At 43.8% G+C, this 21,794-nt stretch overlaps 1 protein-coding gene across 1 annotated transcript in view; it reads left to right on the forward strand.

Moving 5' to 3' along the window:
* LOC311494490 (cadherin-4-like) overlaps window positions 1-21,794 on the forward strand; it is a 247,918-nt gene that overhangs the window by 189,956 nt on the left and 36,168 nt on the right. The window contains exons 5-6 of the mRNA XM_084553559.1: window positions 15,622-15,777; window positions 21,642-21,786. Of these exons, the coding sequence (XP_084409685.1) occupies window positions 15,622-15,777; window positions 21,642-21,786 (301 nt within the window). The remainder of the gene's footprint in view (window positions 1-15,621; window positions 15,778-21,641; window positions 21,787-21,794) is intronic.

Below are 21,794 nucleotides of genomic sequence, written 5' to 3' on the forward strand. Positions count from 1 at the left end.
ACCCCACCCTCCCCTCCTTCTTCCTGCTGAGACATATGCTCACAAACACACACGCGCAGTCACAAACAAACATACACATGCGTGCACAGGCGCAAAGAGAAATTACTTGTCCTACACAGGCAGCAAACAAAGGATCAGTGAAGCGCATGTGCCGCGTCGTTGCCTTTGTATATGCTCATTGTTTGGGGTTTTGTTTGGTAGCGTTTCCTCTTTATCCCTGAACAAAGGGAAGAATAAGCAAAGCCGGAAAAATACAGGACTCCATCTTGTTTTTAGTTGTTGTTTATTTATTTGTTTGTTGTTGTTTTTTTAACTAAGTCCACCAGAGAAACCGCAGAATGGTGAAACACAGGGATGCGAGTATTTAAGGATCACACTCCGATCCAGTGCTTGGTCACTAGGAAACCGCACTGGTGCCCATATGGAACGCTTTATGAATGTTGAAATACACAGGACTCATTTTTCTGGGCTAAACAAATTCAGGCTGTGAAAACATTCAAGTGTGTGGCTATCAAACACACAAGCTGTGCAGGATATGCACTGCTGTATATGTATTCAAGCATATTTTCTTTGAGTGCTTGTTTGCCTTTGTATTCGTTCGACGTTCTCGCGGACTGCTAAGGTCCTTTTCTTGGCGGGCGTTCAACAGCGATTGACTCGCTGCACACACTACATAAACTCTGTCAAGCTGGGGAAGGAGAGAATGAAATAATAAACTTGGTTTAGATAAGGGTGGACCTCCTACGGGGTATCAAGTGTGAAGGGAAAGGCACAGGCCGCGGTCCTCCCCGAGGGCAGAGCGCAAACACTCATGTCAGCATTTCATTTGCTCTTCGTTTTTACTCGGTAACTCGCCGCGGTTTGTTTTAAACTCTTGGGTTTTTGTTTTATTTCACCTCTTGGAGAATTCACACAAGGTATTTCCTTTCCAAACCCCAACTGTGAATTTTCTTCCAGCACAAATAATCCAGCGACACTGCAGATCAGTTGGCTTAAAAAAATAAAAATAGAAAACAGTTTTAAATTCTCTGATTCTCTTTTTTTAGCCACTGTCTACGGAGAATTGTTTCTGCAGACGGAAACATCTGTCAGTTATTTAGCCTGTCTGCCAGTCCGTCTATTGATTGGTTCACCGCTTTGTCCCTGACTAAAATATCTGTCATATCTACAACTGGATAGGTTACCATGAAATTTTGTACAGTCATCTGTGGTCCCGGGAGAGAGAGAAGTCTATTGACTTTGGTTGCCCCTGACTTTCTCTCTGACACCACTGACAGGTTGTCATTTTTGGATTTTAGTTAAATATACAGTAACTGTTAGCTGGTTCAAAATGACACTCGGCACAGGCATACATGTCCCCCCAGGATATATTGTAGTACCCTTCATCCTGTAACCCTACCACCATCATCAGGTCAGCATTATAATTTATCCACTACTTTGCCTCAATACTCAAACCACACAACTTGCCTATTAGGCTCCATGTGTACATGTAATATAATAAAAGCTAATGATAGCATGGTAAACTGAGTTATGTCACACTGTGCTTACAGTACAGCTTCAGGGTAGTACAAATTTTTTATTGTTCAGTTAAAAAAAAATACATTTCTGTTAAAAAGAAAAAGACAAATATGAACTCCTCTATTCATGCACATGTAGATCAACATTTGGAGATGTAAGTTTAAAACAGAAAATATTCATACCACTATTCAACCTTTTTTTAAAATTTTATCTATTGAAAGTCTGCCCTCATGAAAGATGGATTTTTCCAGCCTCGACTTGCGACGGCAGGATTAAAACACCAGAGAAAGTGCTTTACATTGTTACTCTTGCTAATGGAGCCTTTGTGACGGAAGAACATGCTCCCTCCTGTCTTCTTTGACGGGTCGGATCATTAATGAAATATTTGACCGTGAAAGCAATTTGACCGTCTTTTTGAGTAGCGGGAGACTTTGGTATATAAGAGGAGAGGTGAGCACCTCGGGGAGCATTAATATCTCACGCAAGCCGTCGGTGGAGGGGAATCGTGAAGCAGGAAGAGAATAGCTTTGTGGATTCTTTAACGGCGTCATTTCTGTGTAATCATTGCCGATTCTTTTTCCTCTTTAGCAATTCCCAGCTTTCCTAAGAGACACGCCACATCCCCACACATGTGTACGTTATGAACGTTTGTTCTCTTTCCTCTTGTGAAATTAGTGAGATCAATGTAATTACCTTTATCAGCCCCAGGAAATAGAGTTTTCTTCAATCTTCTACAGCATTGACTGGAAAAAACAAATTGCTGCTGCATTCATGTATTTGTTAACAGCATTCGGCCTTTGTTTCCTCCTGTGTTCAGGGAAGTGAGACTAAAATGTAATTTTCACACTTTAATATCTCATTATTTTGAAATTAGTGACATGAACTCCCGGTAAACATGTTCATCGTGCATACTCAGCTTGGGTTTATTATTCGGGAAAATTTTCAAGACGTGAAATCAGGCCCAGAGCTGCCGCCGCCGCTGCTGCTGCTACTGCTGCTACTAAGTCTTTACAGTGAAAACATAAAACAAACAAACAAAAAAAAGCCTCCTCAGCCGCCCACTCACTCATGCAGACACACACACATATAGAGATAAACACAGACATGTTCACAAATCCCTCCTAACGCATTCCTCTCTGATACGACATCAGGCAGCACCGGGCGGGCTCCCTCCTGGGTTTGGTTGGTGTTAAATTAAACGGTAAATCATCTCACCAAAAGACGCGAGAGTTATGCGTGAGTCAAGGGCAACAGTTCTGGGCTCTTTAATGGGAGATGAGGAGGACTTTATGAAGGAGATAAATAACAGCTTAACAAACAGCCTCTGCCTGGTCCCCTGGAGGTTGGCCTCGGCGACCCTGTGGATCAGCGGGATGAAGGAGAGCCAAGAATCTCTTTTTCTCCGAAGACATGAAAAAATAATGCGCAGTGAAATTGGAAGATATTCGGAAGGGGACATGGGGAGATGGGGACTGGTAATGAAGTGTTGGGTGGCTGAGGGTGGCAGCCATTGTTGGCGATATGAGACAAGGTCGGTCAAATAGAAAAAAGACGAGTTGACAGATAGGTTGGTAGTCAGACAGACGGAGGGACGGAATGATGGTGGAGCAGAGAGGACGATGCAGAGGAAATCGCGCAGGGTAGACGAGCAGATCAAGCAGACAGACAGACAAAGGCATACGGACACGGCGGCTGTCCCGTCTGGTAACACGTCCCTTTCACCTCTGCTCAGTAATGCTCGGATGCTTGCCTGAGAGACAGAGCGTAAGAAAATAAAATCAGGTTCAAAACAAAGCAACGGCGTTCACGGGGACTAGAGGAAAGGAGTAATTGCGAAGGGAAAAGTCCTTGGGCATGATATCGCATTGTACTGAAGCGCTTTTGTCATGTGATGTAAAATTCTAATCTCTCTTAATGTGCTTTTGTTTTTTTTTTTGTTTTTCCCATTTCACCCTCTTTCTCTCTTTCTTTCCTGGAGGTAAAATGTGAGGGAAATCAAACTCGAGGCCTGCACCGGAATAATCTGATCCTGTTTACGTTGTCATTTACAATGAAAGCCCTCAGTCGGAATCTTTTCATGGAACCATAACAGATACTGTCATGAGGTGATTGTGCTTTTGTATGCCGGTAAACCCCCTCTCATGAAACATGCGCACAGACAGACACACGCGAAGATCCGGTGCGAGCGAGCGTACATCACCGCTGAGTATGTTTCCAATAAAATTTGTGACTGCGCAATGAAATTCTTTACAGCTTCTCAAGATGAAACTGCTCCTAAGATAAACAGTTTAGCACCAGATAATAAGTTTGCAGGTTTCTCATTGCGTCTCACTTATGAGTATTTCTGTCCAACGCTCCCTGATGGGGCTTTACGCAATTTTATTTGCTTTTTATTTCCAGGAGAAAAGAACATTCACTCCTTAGGCTCTATAAAAGATTTAACATTCTGCATTGCTCATAAAACTGCAGTGTGAGTGATGCACAGCGCCTTGAATCACGACATACAGGGGACAATGGTGTGGTTCATCTGAGGTTGTGCAAAAATGATTGTTTATATAAGGTGATTTGCACCGGTTGCTGTGAATTTCTGTGACAACATAAAGCAAGCTGAGCGGCTGGGGAGGCTGGTGCATTTCCAAATCTTGGGCAGTGTTTTCCCGATACCGCTCGGGAAAAGAAAGTGGTTGGCACGAGCGGAACTTAGCTGGCTCCGATTCATTTTCTGATTTGTATCGTTCAAAGGGTGACGGGGCAGCTGCTTTTGAAAAAGCAAAAACCTCACTGGCACCAGCCATCTGTATGTCATCCTTACGATGCACGTGCTCACGCTCCAGCAACAGCGCACAAGCGTCGAGCCCAAAGACACACATACATGGCTATGCAAACGCATGCACACACCTCCTCACTCTTCCAAGGTTCATTTGTCAATATGACAGCTGGACTCTTGCTGAGGTGGAGTTTGCCAAGCAGAATCCCTCGCTTGGTTAGTGAGAGCCAGAACATCCTGGGAAACATTCTGACACACACTTAGAGGCTACGGTGTAACCGCATATGTGTGTGTGTGTGCACGTACAAATGGGTTAGCGTGTGTGTGTGTGTGTGTGTGTGTGTGTGTTTGCATGGGTATACATGTGGGTGTGCAGTTTTTCAAAACACCCAGCAGCAGCATGGCAAGGTCCGGCCCCTCTTCAGTTTCTGCCTGTGCTTGGCAGGGGCAGGCTTGGCAGGGAGCAGCCCATTTTGTCAGGCTTCCAGTCAACATCAAACGTGCATACTGCTCCCGCCTGTACCTGAACACCTTTCCTCCTTCGCCTTTCTGCTCACAGCTGTGTCCTTAGGCATCTGTTTACCACATGATATTTCCCAAGTGTTTGTCCCTGTAGGCTCGAAGGACAGCACTGTACTTTCCCCTCCAAACAGCCCTTCACATGTGTCCACTGCAAATGTGTCCACGCAATGATGTAACTGGACGTCTCCCAAGCAGGAAAGGATCCCGCGAAGGTCAGATGTCTGGTCGGGGGGGCTCAATACTTTCTCACAATATGGACCCATCCTGCCTGACGGATGTTCAATCGTACAAGCCCTGGCAACTTCCTTGCGCTTCCTGATTCCAGTTTTCCAGCCAAAAGGACTCATGTTCTGCTACAGACTTCTGCTGATGCCGTCAGTTTACAGCCACTTTCCTTTTCCCTCCCTCAGACTCCCTCTGCTCACTCATCCTCCCCTCCATTTTCTCTCTTGTCTGCATTTCTCCTCTTCGCTGCTGCCTGGTGGATTTAGAAAGTGAGAAGAAGAAGGAAGCGGGTGGAAGAGGAGGAGGAGGAGGAGGAGGAAAGTGGGCTATAAGGTGGACAGTGCAAATGTGTGTGTGTATGGGGGTACTGAGGGGGCAGTAATGGCAGAGAAAATGCAGCAGCAGCAGATTTCATGCCACTGTTATCCTCTCTCTCTCGCCTGGAGAGGGAATCTCTCCCCTACAAGTCTCCGACACTCTTTACTCTAATTACCCAGATTGGGTTTCCTGGGGATAAAGGGAAGAGGGAGGAATAGGGAGTAACAGGGGGTCCTTGATATTGTCCTTGTCAAAGCCTGGGGGGCCGACTGGAGGAGTCATTCATGCATCCATCACACTCCCAATTTCACAATTTAATCAATCTCCTAATGAAAGAGAGTGACAGAGAGAGAGGGGTAAAAGTGAGTTGGCAGCCCTCACATCTAACCCGGCTAAGCCAAAGCTAAGGGGTGCGGCCGCTCATTGTCTGCTGCCACAATGGCTGTCTTATTTTCATTCTCCCGGCCTGGAAGAAGGGAGTGAGGAGGGCGAATCATTCCATTGTTACCTCCGGGGAGAATAGCACCTCTAATTTGCCATAAGCCTGCACTATTAAAGACCAGACTCCTTTCACACTGCAATAATTGGAAAAGTCATTCACTGCTTAACTTCTATTACTCCATGTTATTTCCACTAATGTGGAGGAAGGTCTTTTAATAATCTCACCTGCGTCACTTCTAGCTATCATTCAAATGACACAAAAGCACACGGAGCGCACTGTCTCTCCATTTCATTCTCTCCCGCGCTGAAACAGACCACTGAGCCGGATAAATCTGAAATCGCATCTTTTTTGGCCCGCCGTCCGCTGTTCCCTCCATGAATCTGAAAACTGCACGGCATAAACCTGCCCATAGATGGTGGAGGAGCTGCGTGGCAGTAAAGTTAAAAACACAGCTTTCTTGTCACCTCTATCTCGGTGATAATTCATCTTAGAATAAATCAGTATAGTCAAAGAGGACTTTTAGTTTGAGTTTGTCAAATGACTTTTTGGTGATAAAATAGTCATTTCATTGGCTTTTGATTGAACTGAGCTTTAACCACCAACGACTTAGGATTTCAGCTTATCTGGGAGAGGCAGGAGTGTTAAAATCTGTTTTGCCAAAACGAAAGAAGAGAACAACTGAGCGCTAAACGCTTAGCACCAAAAAGTATGGATACAAATAATGACCGAAACTATAAAGAGAGAGTACCATGTTAGCAGCTCTGTGAGCTAAATGCTAATCTCATTATGCTAGCCTACTCAAAAGGAAAATGTTAACATTCTGATATTTGTAATGTTTAACACAACACACATAGCAGCTACAGCTAATGGAAATGCCATTGTTTTTTTTTTTCCAATAACCAAAGTATTTGCATTTTAAGCTGTGTGTGTTGGTGATGGTTATACAGAAGGATAAAGGGTCCCAAGGGGGACATGAGTGTCTGCACGCAATGTCAGTCGCAATTTAGACTGAGAGATTTCACTCAATACTTAACACGTTGATCCGTTATCGACGTAAGAGGAAGTGTCAGGGGACTGCCGTAGTCATCATGCTGTATCATCTGGAAACCATGAGTGTCTTTAAGCTGATGGTTACACTAGAGGAAATTTCAGAAGAATGCCTAAGTCATTTCGGCGCATCATAACCATAAAACCCAACATTATCATTATCGTTATCATTATCATGTGTTTGAGACTTGTGTTTATGTAGCTGTGCCCATCCTGGAGTTATGTGATTAAATGCATTTAATGTAATAACCTAGTGGTAGTTCTGGTGCATAATTCTAAACAAGTAGTTTAGTTGACTAAAATAAAAACCAAATGTAATTGAAAGCCAGCTAGTTTCTGCTAGCGTACACATTGTGATGTTTTGAAAGTTGTCCTTTATGTGTGAGGACATGTCCTAAACACGCCATGGAACTCGGACCACTCTAGAAATGTTCATGTCCACCTGCTCTCTGGCCCGACGTGGCCATCTCAAAGACAGAGACAGAACAGAGGCAGAACGTTAACAGAATGTTTTTCGCCGAAGCACATCTTCTCACCCACGGAGAGCTTTATCTCGTTTAACCAGCTTAGTCACCGATAATGACCACAAAATGATAAATGGTTTGTGTTTTATCTTGAAAGTAGTCCGTTCCATTTTTGAAAAAAAAATCTCAACTTCAGACTGAAATGCTCAGCTTCAACCCTGGCCTGGCTTTTGAAGAGATACAATGCTCAACATCAAAGTCTGAGCGAGAGCCTGTGTTTTAAAAAAGGCCACAGGAAAGCTCAGACACTTCCTAGACTCACAGCAAAACACACAAGGTGTCTTTTTATCTCTGTGCGTCCACCGGAGTGCATTTGACAGATGGGCCGGGTACGTGAAGTGCAGTGCCACCTCGAAACCTCTCTCTTGCACAGACTCTTTCTCCTCACAGTTAACCAGTCTCTGTGTGACCTGTTGACCAATGCCTGTATTTCTTGCGCGCCTGTTAGGCTTTACGGTCGTGTTGAAGGAACGCATCTCTCTCTTTGTCAGAATTTGTGTTTGGAGCATCTATCCCCGTCTGTTGGGCTTTCGAGGATGGAAGGCCTGGCTTTCAGCTCCTTAGGGGTTTGCTGCGACTTTGTTGTCTGCAAGTGACAGACTGTTTCTACTGTCCTACTGTTCGCTGAACCAGTGTCATTCGCTGAAACACCAGCACACCTAAGTGACAAACTCGCGACAGGCCTGTGTGTTTGTGTGTGCCTGTGTTTCTTTTTATTCTTACGTAAAGCCAGATGGTGATGCTTTTAACTTAGAAGATTTTCTTCTTCCAAATCAAAGCAGCTTAACTCAGTTTTGATGCATTTCATGGCTCCAAATCTTTTCATGTGGCTGCTACAAACTTTTCTGTCTGTTTTTATTTCTCGCAAGCAACATTCATTTTAATATGAATGTTAAATACACATAATCACGCTGTGTAACTAAAGCAGTAGATTCCTTTGAGGTTTTTAAATATTTTTGCACCACAAATTATTTTCCATTTATCTTAAAACGTGAAGGGTTTTATATTTTCGAAAAGGGTTTCACAGAGGCAGCCGACCAGCCGTTTGAAGCTGCCTGAAAGATACAGCGCACAAAGCTTCAAGACGATTCATGTTGAAAGGACACCTTCTTTTTAATGCGTCTGAAGTTGAGGGTTTTATCAACTGAATGCAGAGCGATTTCAAGAAATGTCTGTCTGCCATTGTTTTTGTAGACGCTTTTTTGCTGTGGTTAATGTGGTTTGCGTTTGAGCCATCCCCAGGCATGAATGTTGACCAGTTTGTTTCCACGTTTATATCATTGTTAACCACATCTGAGCATATCTGCTGCCATAAACGTTAGGGCCATTCTATAATAACCAGCAAAACATGGTTTTAAATTGCATCCAGTCCGTATAGAATGTCTTAAACTAACTCAGATCATGCAGCCTTTGTTTTGTTTTACAGAATAAGACTATTAGGCTGTCTGTCTTCTTTGACTGAAATGGTTTAAAACAAAATCTGAATCATCGTCCTGAATACACAGCGCTGAGACTTGTGGTATTTCTGTAGTAATTGCTTCAGTCTTTTCAGGACGCTCCTATAGCGTTATAGCAATGCATATGGTAATGACAGTCCTCTGTACATGCTAACCTACAATTTATGTCCAATCTTACCCTTATTTTGAAATGTGGGAAAGGTCAATTATGCATTGCTCACACGTGTAGTGGCTGTGCCTACACATGCGCAGAATATAAAAAGATTAAGTTCAAAAATCACTTGGCCAGTTCCATTTGTGATTCATATAAAGGATAGAGAATACATCCCTATATATGTATATATATATAGGGATGTATATATATAACTTAAATGAACTGGCTTTAATCACACAGTCTGATTAATACTTTTTCAGTGCTTGAGAACACAACGGAATGATGTAAAATTTAAATAATAATCAAGTCAGTTTTATCTATAGAGCCCAGTATCACAAATCACATATTTGCTTGGAGGATTTTTTTACAATCCATACGCCAACCAACATCCTCCGTCCATATAGACCTTTGATCTGGATAAGAAAAAAAAAGTGATGGATCACTCTTCCTGGACAGATTGAGCCAATGTTGTGCATACCGAATAGTCAGGCAGTCTAAAACTAAGCTACAGTATGGTCAACCAGGAAGCCAAATCATGAGTATATGGCATATAAAGATTATGGGTACTGGTGGTTGTTGAGCAGTTTCCTGGTGCCACACAGGTGTAGGTGGTGGGGGATTTTACTGAATCAGAATTCTTTTCTAAATAGCTTATCAGATCCAAATGAAAGCTGTAGACAGAAGAGTCATGAGTTCTTTGTCCATCTGTGTATGCAGTATGTATGTTTATCCTATTGTTGTGAACGCGGTATCTTAGAATTGCTATGGGGTGTGGGTGCCTGGTCTGGTCTAGGTGGGTGGTACATATCTAAGTAACATCCACACGAATGCCAGGTCCAAAGGTTTCCCAGCAGAACACTGTCACATGGTCATTGTGGAGCTTAAGAAATCCAGGTATTTCACCTACTTGGAAGCCAGTCCAGAATTTAACTGAGTATTGGAAACCGTCCCTGTGGCAAACAGATGGGGCCTGAGCCACATGACCTCCCCTTCACCATGGAAAGAAGACAGACTACACAAACACAAAGAGGAAAAACGTAAATGCCGGGGACAGTGAAGAACAGTGCAGTTCCAATGCACACAAGGAAGAAGAGGAGAGTCTCACCAAGGACCAAGGTCCAGGTGCAAAACAAATCACAAGAGACTAAAGAGAGTATTGAACAAGACAAGAAAGCAACACAAAGCAATAATTTCTCCATTCTATCTCAGTTTTGGTAACATGTTGAACCTCGTTTTCTGATTTTGAAAAGAAAACGGCATTTCAGTCTTTTTCTCTTTGTCTTTTTTTTTCCTGGCAACTCCACATTTTGGTGAAGGGAACAGACCTGCAGACTTATTGAGTTTACTGGCATCATCGGTGTCGGTGAACATGGAGTATTCTGTTTGTGTACACTGGAGCCCCGAGTCTCGCCATGTTCCTCCCCTTTGTTTACTTATAGCACCTTCTCTCCTAATCTGCCATGGTGAGAGTTGCGTGGGCCAAGGGAAAGCTTGAATGCTGAGGCAAACAAATGCAATGGTAATATGCTCAGAAACACTCCAGTATCACACAGAGCAGTGAAGCTCACCATCGCCTGACTGTGAACTTTAAACACCTTAAAAAAAAAAAAAAAGAAGCCACACAAGTAGAGCTTCTTAAGGCTGTGTTATGGGCTGAGTAGGTAAGATGCTTTTGAAAAAATTTTAAATCTTTTTTTTTTTTTTGGGATTTGCCTCAAAGGAATGAAAAATATAAATCAAAAATGAATGAACTGTGCCTTAAAATGACGTCAAAATTAAATTACTAGCCAGTCCTCTGGGCCTGGGACCAGAGGGTCAATTAGCTCGTCTTTCCACTCAACATCCACAGCTGAAGTGGCCTTGAGCAAACCACCAAACCTCATTAGTAAATTGCGGCGGTAGTGTGTAAAGCATGATTACAATAAAGAGTCTTCTTCTGAAAAGTACAGTACATCAAGCAGTACTGAAATGTGTGTAGTGTTAAGTTAAATTAGGTCATGTTAATGTGTAGCTGTGTGAGCCAGACTTTACAGGGCAAACACACCGATCAGGCTCAACATTATGACCTCCTTCCTAATATTGTGTAGGTCTCCCTTGTGCCTCCAAAACAGTAGTGACTCATCAGAGAATGGACATGGGCCTTCTGAGGGTGTCCTGTGGTGTCTGTCTACAAAATGTCGTTAGTGGGGGCTTTTGTGTCCTATGGGTTGAGGGGCGGGGCCTCTGTGGATCAGACTTGTTCCAGTGCATCCCACAGATACTTGATCTAGTGAATTTGGAGGCCAGGTCAACACCTTGTGCTGTTCTTCATGTTTTTTTGAGTGGTCCAAAACTGTTATTGTGTGTGTGCCTGTGTCAGGCTGCATCCTGCTGGAGATGGCTGCTGCCATCAAGGAGTGTCATTGCTATGGGGTGGGGGTGCCTGGTCTGGTCTAGGTGGGTGGTACATGTCTAAGTAACATCCACACAAATGCCAGGTCCAAAGGTTTCCCAGCAGAACATTGCATTGTCACAACATGGTCAGTTAGTTAGTTATTTACTTCTCCTGTCAGTGGTTTTAATATTGTGGCTGATCGGGGTATAAACGTGTGCTATTTCTATTCCATACAACACCTCAGTGATAAATTTGACCTTTCTGCAACTACGTGGTGAAGCTGTAATCACTGATCTTTTTGGTCTAAATCTTTATCTTTTTAGATCTGGAAAGCACTGACATAGGATTAGAGGACAAAACAGAATTATGAAGCAACACTGGCATTATCAGATGAATCTAAATCTAATATTCACTCACCTTTCAGCTTTGTGTATGTTTAGGGGCTGGATTAAGGATTAGAAGCTTGCATTTCTGCACAGGTTTAGATTTCTGTTCGCTCGGTATACTCGGCTCCACATGTATTATCTGTTCTCTAGCCTTGCGCACACATTATCTCACATTATATGTCATTTAGTCAGCTCAGAGTATAGATGACCAGATTTGCGGTTGCAGTTAGGATTCCTTTCATTTCGCACATCTAAGCAGTTGGGTGCTTTTTAAAGTGTTAACGAACATCAATTTTTAAGTGAGAATTAATTCCTCCCCACCACAGCGACTGCGGTGGTAGAATGGCGCTTCTGTGTTATTCATCCCCTTCTCTTCATCTCCTCTTCTGTGTTTTCCCCGAAGAGCCGGTGGCATGATAATTTCTCATTTGATTCAGTTTTGCCTTGCAGAAGGGAGCTAAGCTCACTGATAAGATCTCCTTAAGAAGCAGACAAGTTGTCAGTAATGAAGGGAATTGCTTTGATCCGTCGACAAATAGGTCATTTAGAAAGTGTCTGGTTTCTGATGTTGGATGATACAGTCATGGCTCTCTCCCTCTCTCTCCGTCTCTGCCCCTCTCTCTCTCACTCTCACTTTCTGTGTCTTTGCTGAGTGCTGATCCTCGTCCACTCTCTCTTTCTCCTGCGGATTCACATATGCACAGACTGCCAAGACAATAGAGGGAAAATCAGAGGGTGGACGAAAGCTGGAAAAACTGTTTATGATTATTATTGGCACGCTAGAAAACAAAGTCCTTTGGTATTTATTATCCAGTAGAGACCTTCTGTGCGTGAGTGGGTGCCTTTATGTGTACGTGATCCCGTGTGAGCTACGAGAAGATGAGCGAGAGAGCGGCGGAGAGTTTCCCTTTTTCCTGTAATGGAAAATAAAAAAGCGCTTATGCAGTTGTGAGAGGCTGCTCATGCTCGTCTCATGCTGGGGATTTTTGTTCCCCCAGCACATTCCTTCCGTTTCTGAAGTTAAAATGGCAGAATGACAGCGAGAGCCGCTCACGATTGAAATGACATCCCGGCTGTCACAGTGTTCCTCGATGAAAGCAGGGGACTGTTAACATGCAAGAACAGCCAGCTGATTCATTTTTTCTTGACATTACTGGATCCCTCAATGCATAACTATACACATGAGACTGATTCCAATCGTTATTCATCGTGAACCAGACTCCAAGGCAGCAGCTCATCACTTTGCTGGTTGTCAAGTCTGAACTACTCAAACAAACTTGGAGGCTAAACAGTGTTCCGGTCTAAACCTTTCTTGAGATCATTAGTTGGCATATACGAAATCTTTGAGCGCTGGAAAAGAAAAAACTAAACAAAAAAAAAACAAAAAAAAAAACAAAACAATTGTGCACGCTTGGATGCGCATATGCCCGTGCAGCCGTGCGCAAATATTTGCTAGAAACAGACGAGTATAAGGATTCTGGCGGCCTCCCTCAACAGTCTTAAACGTGAACGCTGTGGGAGGGAGAGCTAATTGGCTGCGATGGCTGCGGAAACATGGAGCCGAGTCCCCCACCTCCACTCCCACTACTCCTAGCAGGACGACTTGGAAAACGGGTGGGAAATCAGGGGGGCGGGGAAAACCCAAATGGAATTATGTAGAGCTATCACTTCCTAACTGGTGAGGATTTATACGCAACTGCCAAGGCCAACGGATTGAAGTAATTTCATTTTTCATGCATGGCTTCTGTCCCTACAGAGACCTGAAGCGAAGAAAGAGAGAGAACGAAAGAGAGAGTGGCGCGAGGGTACAGCGAAGGGGAGAGATGAGAGGAAAGGGGGAGGAGTGGAGATGAGAGGGAGCGAGCTGGAAAGGAGAAGGCAGGGCAGAGGAAAAGAGAGACAAGGAGAGGGGAGGAGAAAGAGAGGGATGAATGAGAGGGGAGGCGCTGGCAGCCGGATGTGTAATAATTGCTTGCATTTTCTAATTAGCTGAGGCATAGGAGTCACTGTGCTACAGTGTCTCTTTGCTTTGCATATGCAGGAAGGTAATGACAGTACATCGAGAGTTCAAGCGAGCTGCTGGCGAGATACTTGTGAGTTTGTTGGTGTTTAACGTCTAGAATTTCTTTGAAGTAATAGCAGTTGATGCCTGCGGCTCGTTAATTATCATAGCTGTCAGCAGTAATTCACGGAGATGTGTGCAAAGCATTCTGACGTTCTCCTCCCTCTGTTCCCCAAAGAAAACACGCGAGCGCGCACACACAGCACATACATGCGCAAATAGAATTAGAGGGCTGTTGAATGCAGCTGCTCTTGCATTCTTGGAGGGGAAGGCGTCTATAACTGATCAAATTTGTTTGATTAGGGAGATGCACCTGGAGCAGACTCCTCTAACGGAGAAGTGATGATAATGCCGATGCAGAGGAGGAGAGGGAAAATGGCGATAATGGCGGTTTCAGAAACGCCGACAGGTTTTTTTTTTTTTACTTCGCCGGCTGGAAAAGTCAGGATGACACCTGCCTAATACTGTATGTCCTTCCCTTGTCCTTGTTAGTTGCTCCAGCTATTTTCTCAGCAGGGCAGAATTCCTGGTGTGTCAAAAGTGTGGCTAAATTGGTTCCTCGAGTGGTGAAAGATGGAGACAACTTTGGACAGTCTGGTGCACTCAGGCTCTTCACTGAAAAAGTAATTGATTAGAAGAAAAAGGTCGACCGTTCCTGTTCGTGTGTGTGTGTGTGTGTGTGTGTGCGCCTGCATACTAGCGTTAGCGTATGATTGAGTCATTTTGATACACCAGCTGATTTCATGGGTTGTCATGTAGTTAATGGACAGAAATGGGATGCTTAGAGGTTTGGACTCTATTTGGGCACTAAATTGAATAACTCCTCCAAATGAGTCCCAATTACACAGCACTTCAGTCCAAATCACAGGCCTAGCAGTGCACTTAATGCACCTATTAGTTGCCTATCTGGCAAGGAAGGCCGAACCAAAACAGGAGTGGAGATGAGACTATTTTTTAGAGAACATTCTGCTTCCAATGTCCAACGGTTATTAAATAATTTGCTTCTTGTGCGCATCTCTGGATTTATTTTTCTGTCATGCCACATTTTTGCCCTCTTCAAAACGTGTTTATTGTTACGTTGCCTGTTCCCCAATTACACAACAATTACAGCCTCATATGTTCACTTTCCTATCTAATTGAAATTTTTGTTCACAACATGTCCGCGGCCCCAGCGTGGCTCCAGCGTGGCTCCAGCAAGTCTCTATAAATCACTACCTGGCTGTCAGAGTGAACAGTAAATATGTGTTGATTTCATTTCTCCTTCCTCTACGATATTGAATTCAAATTTTTTCTTTTGAAGCAGCCCAGTTCTGCTAAACAGAATGCACAGCGCTCCCTGCGGCAGCACTAATGGAATCCTTGAGTGTGTGGAGGCTGGAAATGCCAAACTGTGATAAGAGAGTGTGTGTTTACTTGTGATTCTCGTGTTGTGAGGACATAAATCTGGTTATACAGTCACATTGTGGGGACTCAATTCCCTTTTAGGTACACAAAGAAAGTCCCGTAATGAAAATCTCATTTTTAGGTGAAAGAATTTTCTGGAAAGTAATCTGAAGTGATGGAAACCCAAATCTATGTTTATGCTTATTTGCCTGTGGACACTTTCAGTGAGTAATATGCAACGTCAAGTTTCTGAAAACCAAATTATGAAACTCCAGGGTTTTATGTCACAAACTGATCCTTGTATAGTAAACACCTCTCAGCCTATATTTCACCAATAGGATGCAAGAGGGAACAGAAAATGTTCCAGGGCTTATTGTATTTCAGTGTAAGATTTAATCACCCGATTGTTTGACCTGCTCCTCTTTCTCTGTTTTTGAAACAGATTCGTTCCGACCAGGATCAGGACATCTCCATCAGATACAGCATCACCGGGGTAGGAGCGGATCAGCCGCCCAACGAGGTGTTCAACATCGACCCCGTGCTTGGGAAGATGTTTGTCACCAAACCGCTCGATCGAGAACATCGCTCTTCGTATCACGTGAGTTCATCTCACCACTCAAATGGTGGAACGAGAGATTGAATTTCTAATTTGCACGAGATGGACAGACCTGCAGAATAGGAAGGAAACATGAGAGGCAAGATCTTTCCAAAATGAGAAGATCTCTGTCAGTGCTTGGTCTGTGCATGGACTAAGTTTGGCGTAGGCGCTAACTGTTTTTCCTTTTTTCCTTTTCTTTTGAGTTAAATGAGAAAATTGATACCGGTCATGTATGAACTCCACGTGGAAAGCCACCGCCAGCTGCACGTTAGCTTAGATAACGTAAAACTGGTTATAATAAGTCAGTGTGGCTGACAAAAAAAAAGCAACCTTTGGGAAGAGCTAGCTCCTTCCTTTAATTACCAGTCTTCATGCCAGTGTAAGGTAATCCTCCCCTGGCTCTAGAGTAGATTTATATTTAGCATATAGTCAAGAGAATGGTAACATTCTTGTAATTTTCGGCAAGAAAGCAAATGTTAAATGAAAACTACAACTATAAAACTTCTTAGAGCAAGGCAGCTGACCTCCCCACAGTTATGCAACCAGCAGTAGATATCAATAACTGAAGTCCTTCCAACCTTAAAAATTGACAAAACTATCCCACCTCTTTCTGGATTTTAAAAGTTCACCTGCCCAAGCCTCTAAAGCTGAATAATGTGCAGTGTTTAACCTGTAAGGTTGTAAAACTGTTTTGGCCTAATACAGTCTTTTTCATGTGCACGCTGTGGTTCTTGATGAAATGCCAGCACCTGCCACGTCTGATTTGAATAAAACGTCCATCTACTTGAGGTTTTCCTGTCGGCTTCGGGCTGTGCACGCTGTCATAGGCATGGAAATATTGAGCGATCGGGAAAATGGATTGAAATTTGAAGAAAGTACCTAACTCGTGATATTGCTGCTTTAGCTTTAGTCTTTCCATTTGTCCTTCCTCTATTGCGAGCAGAAAATCCCAACACTTTGGTGTAGCCAGCAAGAACACTGGGTTCATCAATTTTACTTTCCGTCTCCGGTTTTCTCTCTCTCCACGTCTGCCACTATATTTGTGTTTATGTGGGCACCAAGTCTGAGTTACACCCCTGAGAGCTGGCAAGTGTAACCTTTCAGTGGGAGGTGAGCAGATTTATACCCAAGAGAGGCTCCAATCATTGAGGTGATTTGTTAAGAAACGGGGATGCTTGCTAAAAGGTGCCTAAGGTAAATGCATGTTTGTTGTAGAGGAAACGTGTTGGCTGGTGCGGAATACAAACTGCGGTGGGAAACCAGATGAGACAAGGTAAAGATGTGAACAGCTGAAGAAAGGTATTGCAGTCCAATGAAAGGGCTTTCACGCTAGATCCGGTCAGGTCAACATGAAAGCAATTAAACTACATTGTGTGAAACATGACCATTCTCAATCCAAGAACCTTGAAGTCAGGGAAGGTTTCATTTATTGAGCGTCGTTATCTAGGAAACGACAACACACACAAAGTTAGTGTTTGACTTTGTGCTCTTTCTTTTGTTTACTTCATATTTCACGCAAAGACAAAGTTACGGCCACGCTCTTTTTGTTTCAAAGGAATGAGCACTGTGAAATTCAAAACCAACCATGCACTCGGATACATTCTTATGAGGGGAAAAAAAAAAGCTTCTGGCTCAGGCCGTTATCTTTATCATGGATGCTGCTTCTTGCCAAATGCAGAGCGCTGCCTGGTACGGTTTGTTTTCCCCCCCTGCCTTTCAAGATAATAACTTTAATGTGGAGCCAGAATTACATTTTGCCTTCTTTAAACATGATGGTAATCGCTGACTCCGGCTGTTATTGAATTAGGGTATGGGTTCATGCGGGATGGAGGGATGCGGGTAGTTAAAGATAAGGAGCCTGGCTCTTAGCCCGTCACACCACGGGCGAGATGCGATACGCGATGGCAGCGCACGGATATTGGGTGCAGGACAGATCAGACAATGCGGTGGAAAAAGTAAAGTCAAATTAACCTCAGTGAGACCCGAGGACGCAATTTTGGTGGAGGTGCAGAGTGGGAAGCAGTCGGTGGAGAGCACAAGCAGCAGCACTAGAGAGGATCTTCACCTCTCTTAGGATAGGAAATCGATGGAAAATGCTACTTATTCTATTTCCTGCCACAAAGAGCCCGGAGGCTATTTCATTTATCTTGCTCTCAAGCTCCTGCAGTGGCCTGGTAGCATGTTTCTATCAGGCACGCTCAGGTGGAATTCTCCATATATGTGACATGAAGAAAATCTGCTCATATTATAATACTTTCTCCGTCACTTTCAAGTTCTGTTGCTTCCCCCATCATTCTTCCTATAGCTTTACTTCAGTTGCATGCAACTTCAAATGAGGTGGAACGTCCTTTGCCTGAAATTGATCGCCGACATTAAGAGAATAAATATTTACCGGCCTACGTTGGCAGGAGCAGGATATAGACGATATCTGATTTTTATTTTTGTTTTTTACTTCATATGATATCAACTAAACATCCCCGGTGCTTCCAGCTGACAGGAATATCACTGAATAAGTCATGTTTAGGGATATAAACATTCCCAACTAAGGCGAAGTGAATCAAAACAGCTTCGAGTTCATTTTGAAATGCCACTTCAGTCCATTTGCTTGACCTTCAGGTATGGAGAGCGAGGAAAAAAAATCCACAGGCGTTCATTTCAACTCAAAATGATACTGTTATTATTATTATTATCCCTTCTCTCATTTTCATTCACTCTCTTGTTTTTAGTTCATAAGAGTGAAATCAGCCGGGACACATTTTAAAGTATGTATTGATTCCAGTAATAACTTCATGTCCAAACTTTGTGAGAAATCCTTGTAGCCGATTCCATTGATCTGAGCACAGCTGAGATGAATTTCAGATGGGCTGGCTGTGTTTGTGCAGTCAGAGGGAAGTGAAGAGATTTTTAAGACTCTCTTTCATACAAAACCAGACAGAATGTTGGCCAGGGATCCAACACGGATCCAACACCTCGCTTTTACAACAGAGCTAACTTCCATTGAAATAAGATGTTTCTTGTTTTTAGTTTTTGCCAAGATAAAAACTTCTGGGGAGTAAGTGTAAAAGAGATAAGAAGTCAGGAGAAAGAGCATGATCGCAGAGGCAATTTCTCAGCAAGCTCTTCCTGAACTGTACTCCCAGCCCTACTTAATAATGTTGTTTAGGTTTAACTTTAAAATTCAATAATGCAGATTTTATCATGCAACTGAAAACACTGCAGTGGTGTTTTTCTGTTTGGCTCTAGAGGTGCATAGAGAAACACTTGCTTACAGTTAGTTGTGGTTTTATTTATGTTCTCCCTTAGTTTTACCCAGTTTGGATTTGGGGGTTCTTCAACAAAATCTGTACTTCAAATGTACAGATTGTTATGCATCACACAATTCCATGAGGGGATGACCCTAACTTCATTCTATGGCAAAACAACAACAAACATTATAAAGATCTGTCTTCAAAAACAAGAAAAGGGCCCAGACCTCAACTTCAATGAGTCAGACTAGGATTAAAGAAGGGCAGGACGGAAGTAATCCAGACTAACAGCTTGAATCCACAGAAGAACTGTGGCAGGTTCTCCAAGATATACTGGAACAACCTGCTTGCCAAATGCAGTGAAGAGCTGTGGACAGGTACAGAAAGGGTGATCCCAACAAATGTTGATTTGATATGGGCTTGTTATGTTGCATTTGTATGAAAGCTCCAACCACCATCTATGTTTAATGCCTAAAATCTTTGTGGCGTACAGACACATGGCAGCTTCAGTCACAGACCAACTGAAGGAGGTACCTTCCTGGCAAATTCAAAGTCTAGCGCTGTCAGTCTACAGTGTACCATCGTGTGATGTGGCCATTGAAGATGTCCGGGCTAGTCCTGGAAATCAGATAGTCGAGTGACCACTTGGTCAGGAACACTGGTGCCAAGATCCAGACAAGTAGAAGACTGCGTGGACGATGCCATCTCAAAACTGCGGCACCAAGAGCTTGTGGGAAGAATGCAGCAAGGAAGATGTGGCCTGGGCTGGGGAGAGCCACTGAGGCTGTGGTCCAATGCATCCCTGAAGGAAAGGAAGAACCTGGTGGTCACAGAGGTGGCAAGGATGGAAGAAGACAAGCTCTTTGTCAAGTCTATCGGCCAATGCCAGCAAGGCCAATGGACAAAGTGGGAGGGCATTCTATCAAGGTCAGTAGGATAGAGCGACCTGTGGAAGATGCCTCAGGCAATACTCAGGCAAGTTTCCTTGTCCGAGCCACTTATGACACCATAACTAGTCCATCAAACATGGCACAGTGGTACGGCACAGAGGAGAGTTGCAGTCTGTGCAGCACAGCCCCGAGAAAACTCCATCATATCCTGTGTGGCTGCCAGATGGCCTGGACACAGGGTCACTATACACAACCAGGTGCTTAAGAAGTTGGCAGAACATACAGAGTCCATGAGGCTCCTGGCAAACGGGAAAGCCAGCATCCCAGCAGAGGTGTTATACCAGCGGGTTATGCCTCCCAAAGCTGCCCGCAACAGGACAGAACGTTGGCCCTGACCCCAGGCGAAGACTGGTCAGTGTCAGCAGACATCAATAAGCAGCTATGCTTCCCTACTGACATCACCATCACCACACTGAGACCCAACATCACCAATGGAGAAGTGTGTCCTGAGCCGGGCATTCAGGAGGCATATGAGAGGAAGAAGTCATGGTATGCTGACCTAATGACAGAATGCCCAGAGAAAGGCTGGAGGGCTACAATGTACAGAACTGAAGCCGGTTGCTTTGTGAGCCTCTCAACCAACCGCTTCCTGAGAGACTCACGTCAGCAAAGGTTAAGAGGGTCATAAAGGACCTCTCAGAAGAAGCAGGCTTTTGGCCCTGGCTGAGAAGAAACGGTAGAATTTGGGGAAAGCTAGAGGCCACGTGTTAACCTGACCATCGAAATCCAGCTGCAGGGAATTCACAGGGTCTCCCATACAATGTTAAAACTATGGCGGCCCGCCAGGGAAACACTGTATCATTTACCCTTCATATCTTGATATGTTCATTCATTCATTCATCTTGTCCTGTGAAGGGTCGCAGGGGGGCTGGAGCCTATCCCAGCTGTCATCGGGCGAGAGGCGGGGCACACCCTGGACAGGTCGCCAGTCTATCGCAGGGCTAACACAGAGAAACAGACAACCATTCACACTCACATGCACACCTACGGCCAATTTAGAATCACCAATTAACGTAATGAGCAAGTCTTTGGACGGTGGGAGGAAGCCGGAGTACCCGGAGAGAACCCACGCAGACACAGGGAGAACATGCAAACTCCACACAGAAAGGCCCAGTTGGCCCATGGATTCGAACCCGGATTGATATGTATTTATTTTATCCAAATAATGCAGACCAGGTACAAGTTGTTTTTTTCTGTTGAGTTTCTAGTTGGAGGTTTATGGCACCTGTATATATTCTGACTTCAGGCTAAAAGCATCTCTTACAGAGCTCGCTGTAATAATGGAAAACGAGTCAATTTATTGTGTCAACATTTTCATCAGCTTCTATTTTCTGTGATCTGGATTTTGATAGCCAGGCAGTCAATGTGTGGTGAGGGATTTTAGTAAGTAAATAAATCTGAAATTGTAAACATGGTGGAGCAAAGACAATGGGGATTTGGAATATGACGGAGCATGAATCATCCATCCCCAGCAGAATGACAACCTTGATGCAGATGGATAAATGTTGAAAACCAAATGTTTACCTCAATAATTTGTTCCATGAAGCCCCTACCAGCGCCCGGCAACGACCCGTGTTAAATTATTTATCAATTCATTCGTTTCTGCTCCCATAATAGACCTGACGAGTTTATAATGTGAACTCATTTCCTCTGTTTCTGTGTCTCCCAGCTGAGAGCCCATGCAGTGGACATGAATGGGAACCAGGTTGAGAATCCCATCGACCTTTACATCTTCGTCATCGACATGAATGACAACAGGCCCGAGTTCAAAAACCAGGTCTACAATGGCTCTGTGGATGAAGGCTCCAAACCAGGTAATGAG

Source organism: Chelon labrosus (assembly GCF_963514085.1).
Source record: "Chelon labrosus genome assembly, chromosome: 10".
Taxonomy (NCBI): domain Eukaryota; kingdom Metazoa; phylum Chordata; class Actinopteri; order Mugiliformes; family Mugilidae; genus Chelon; species Chelon labrosus.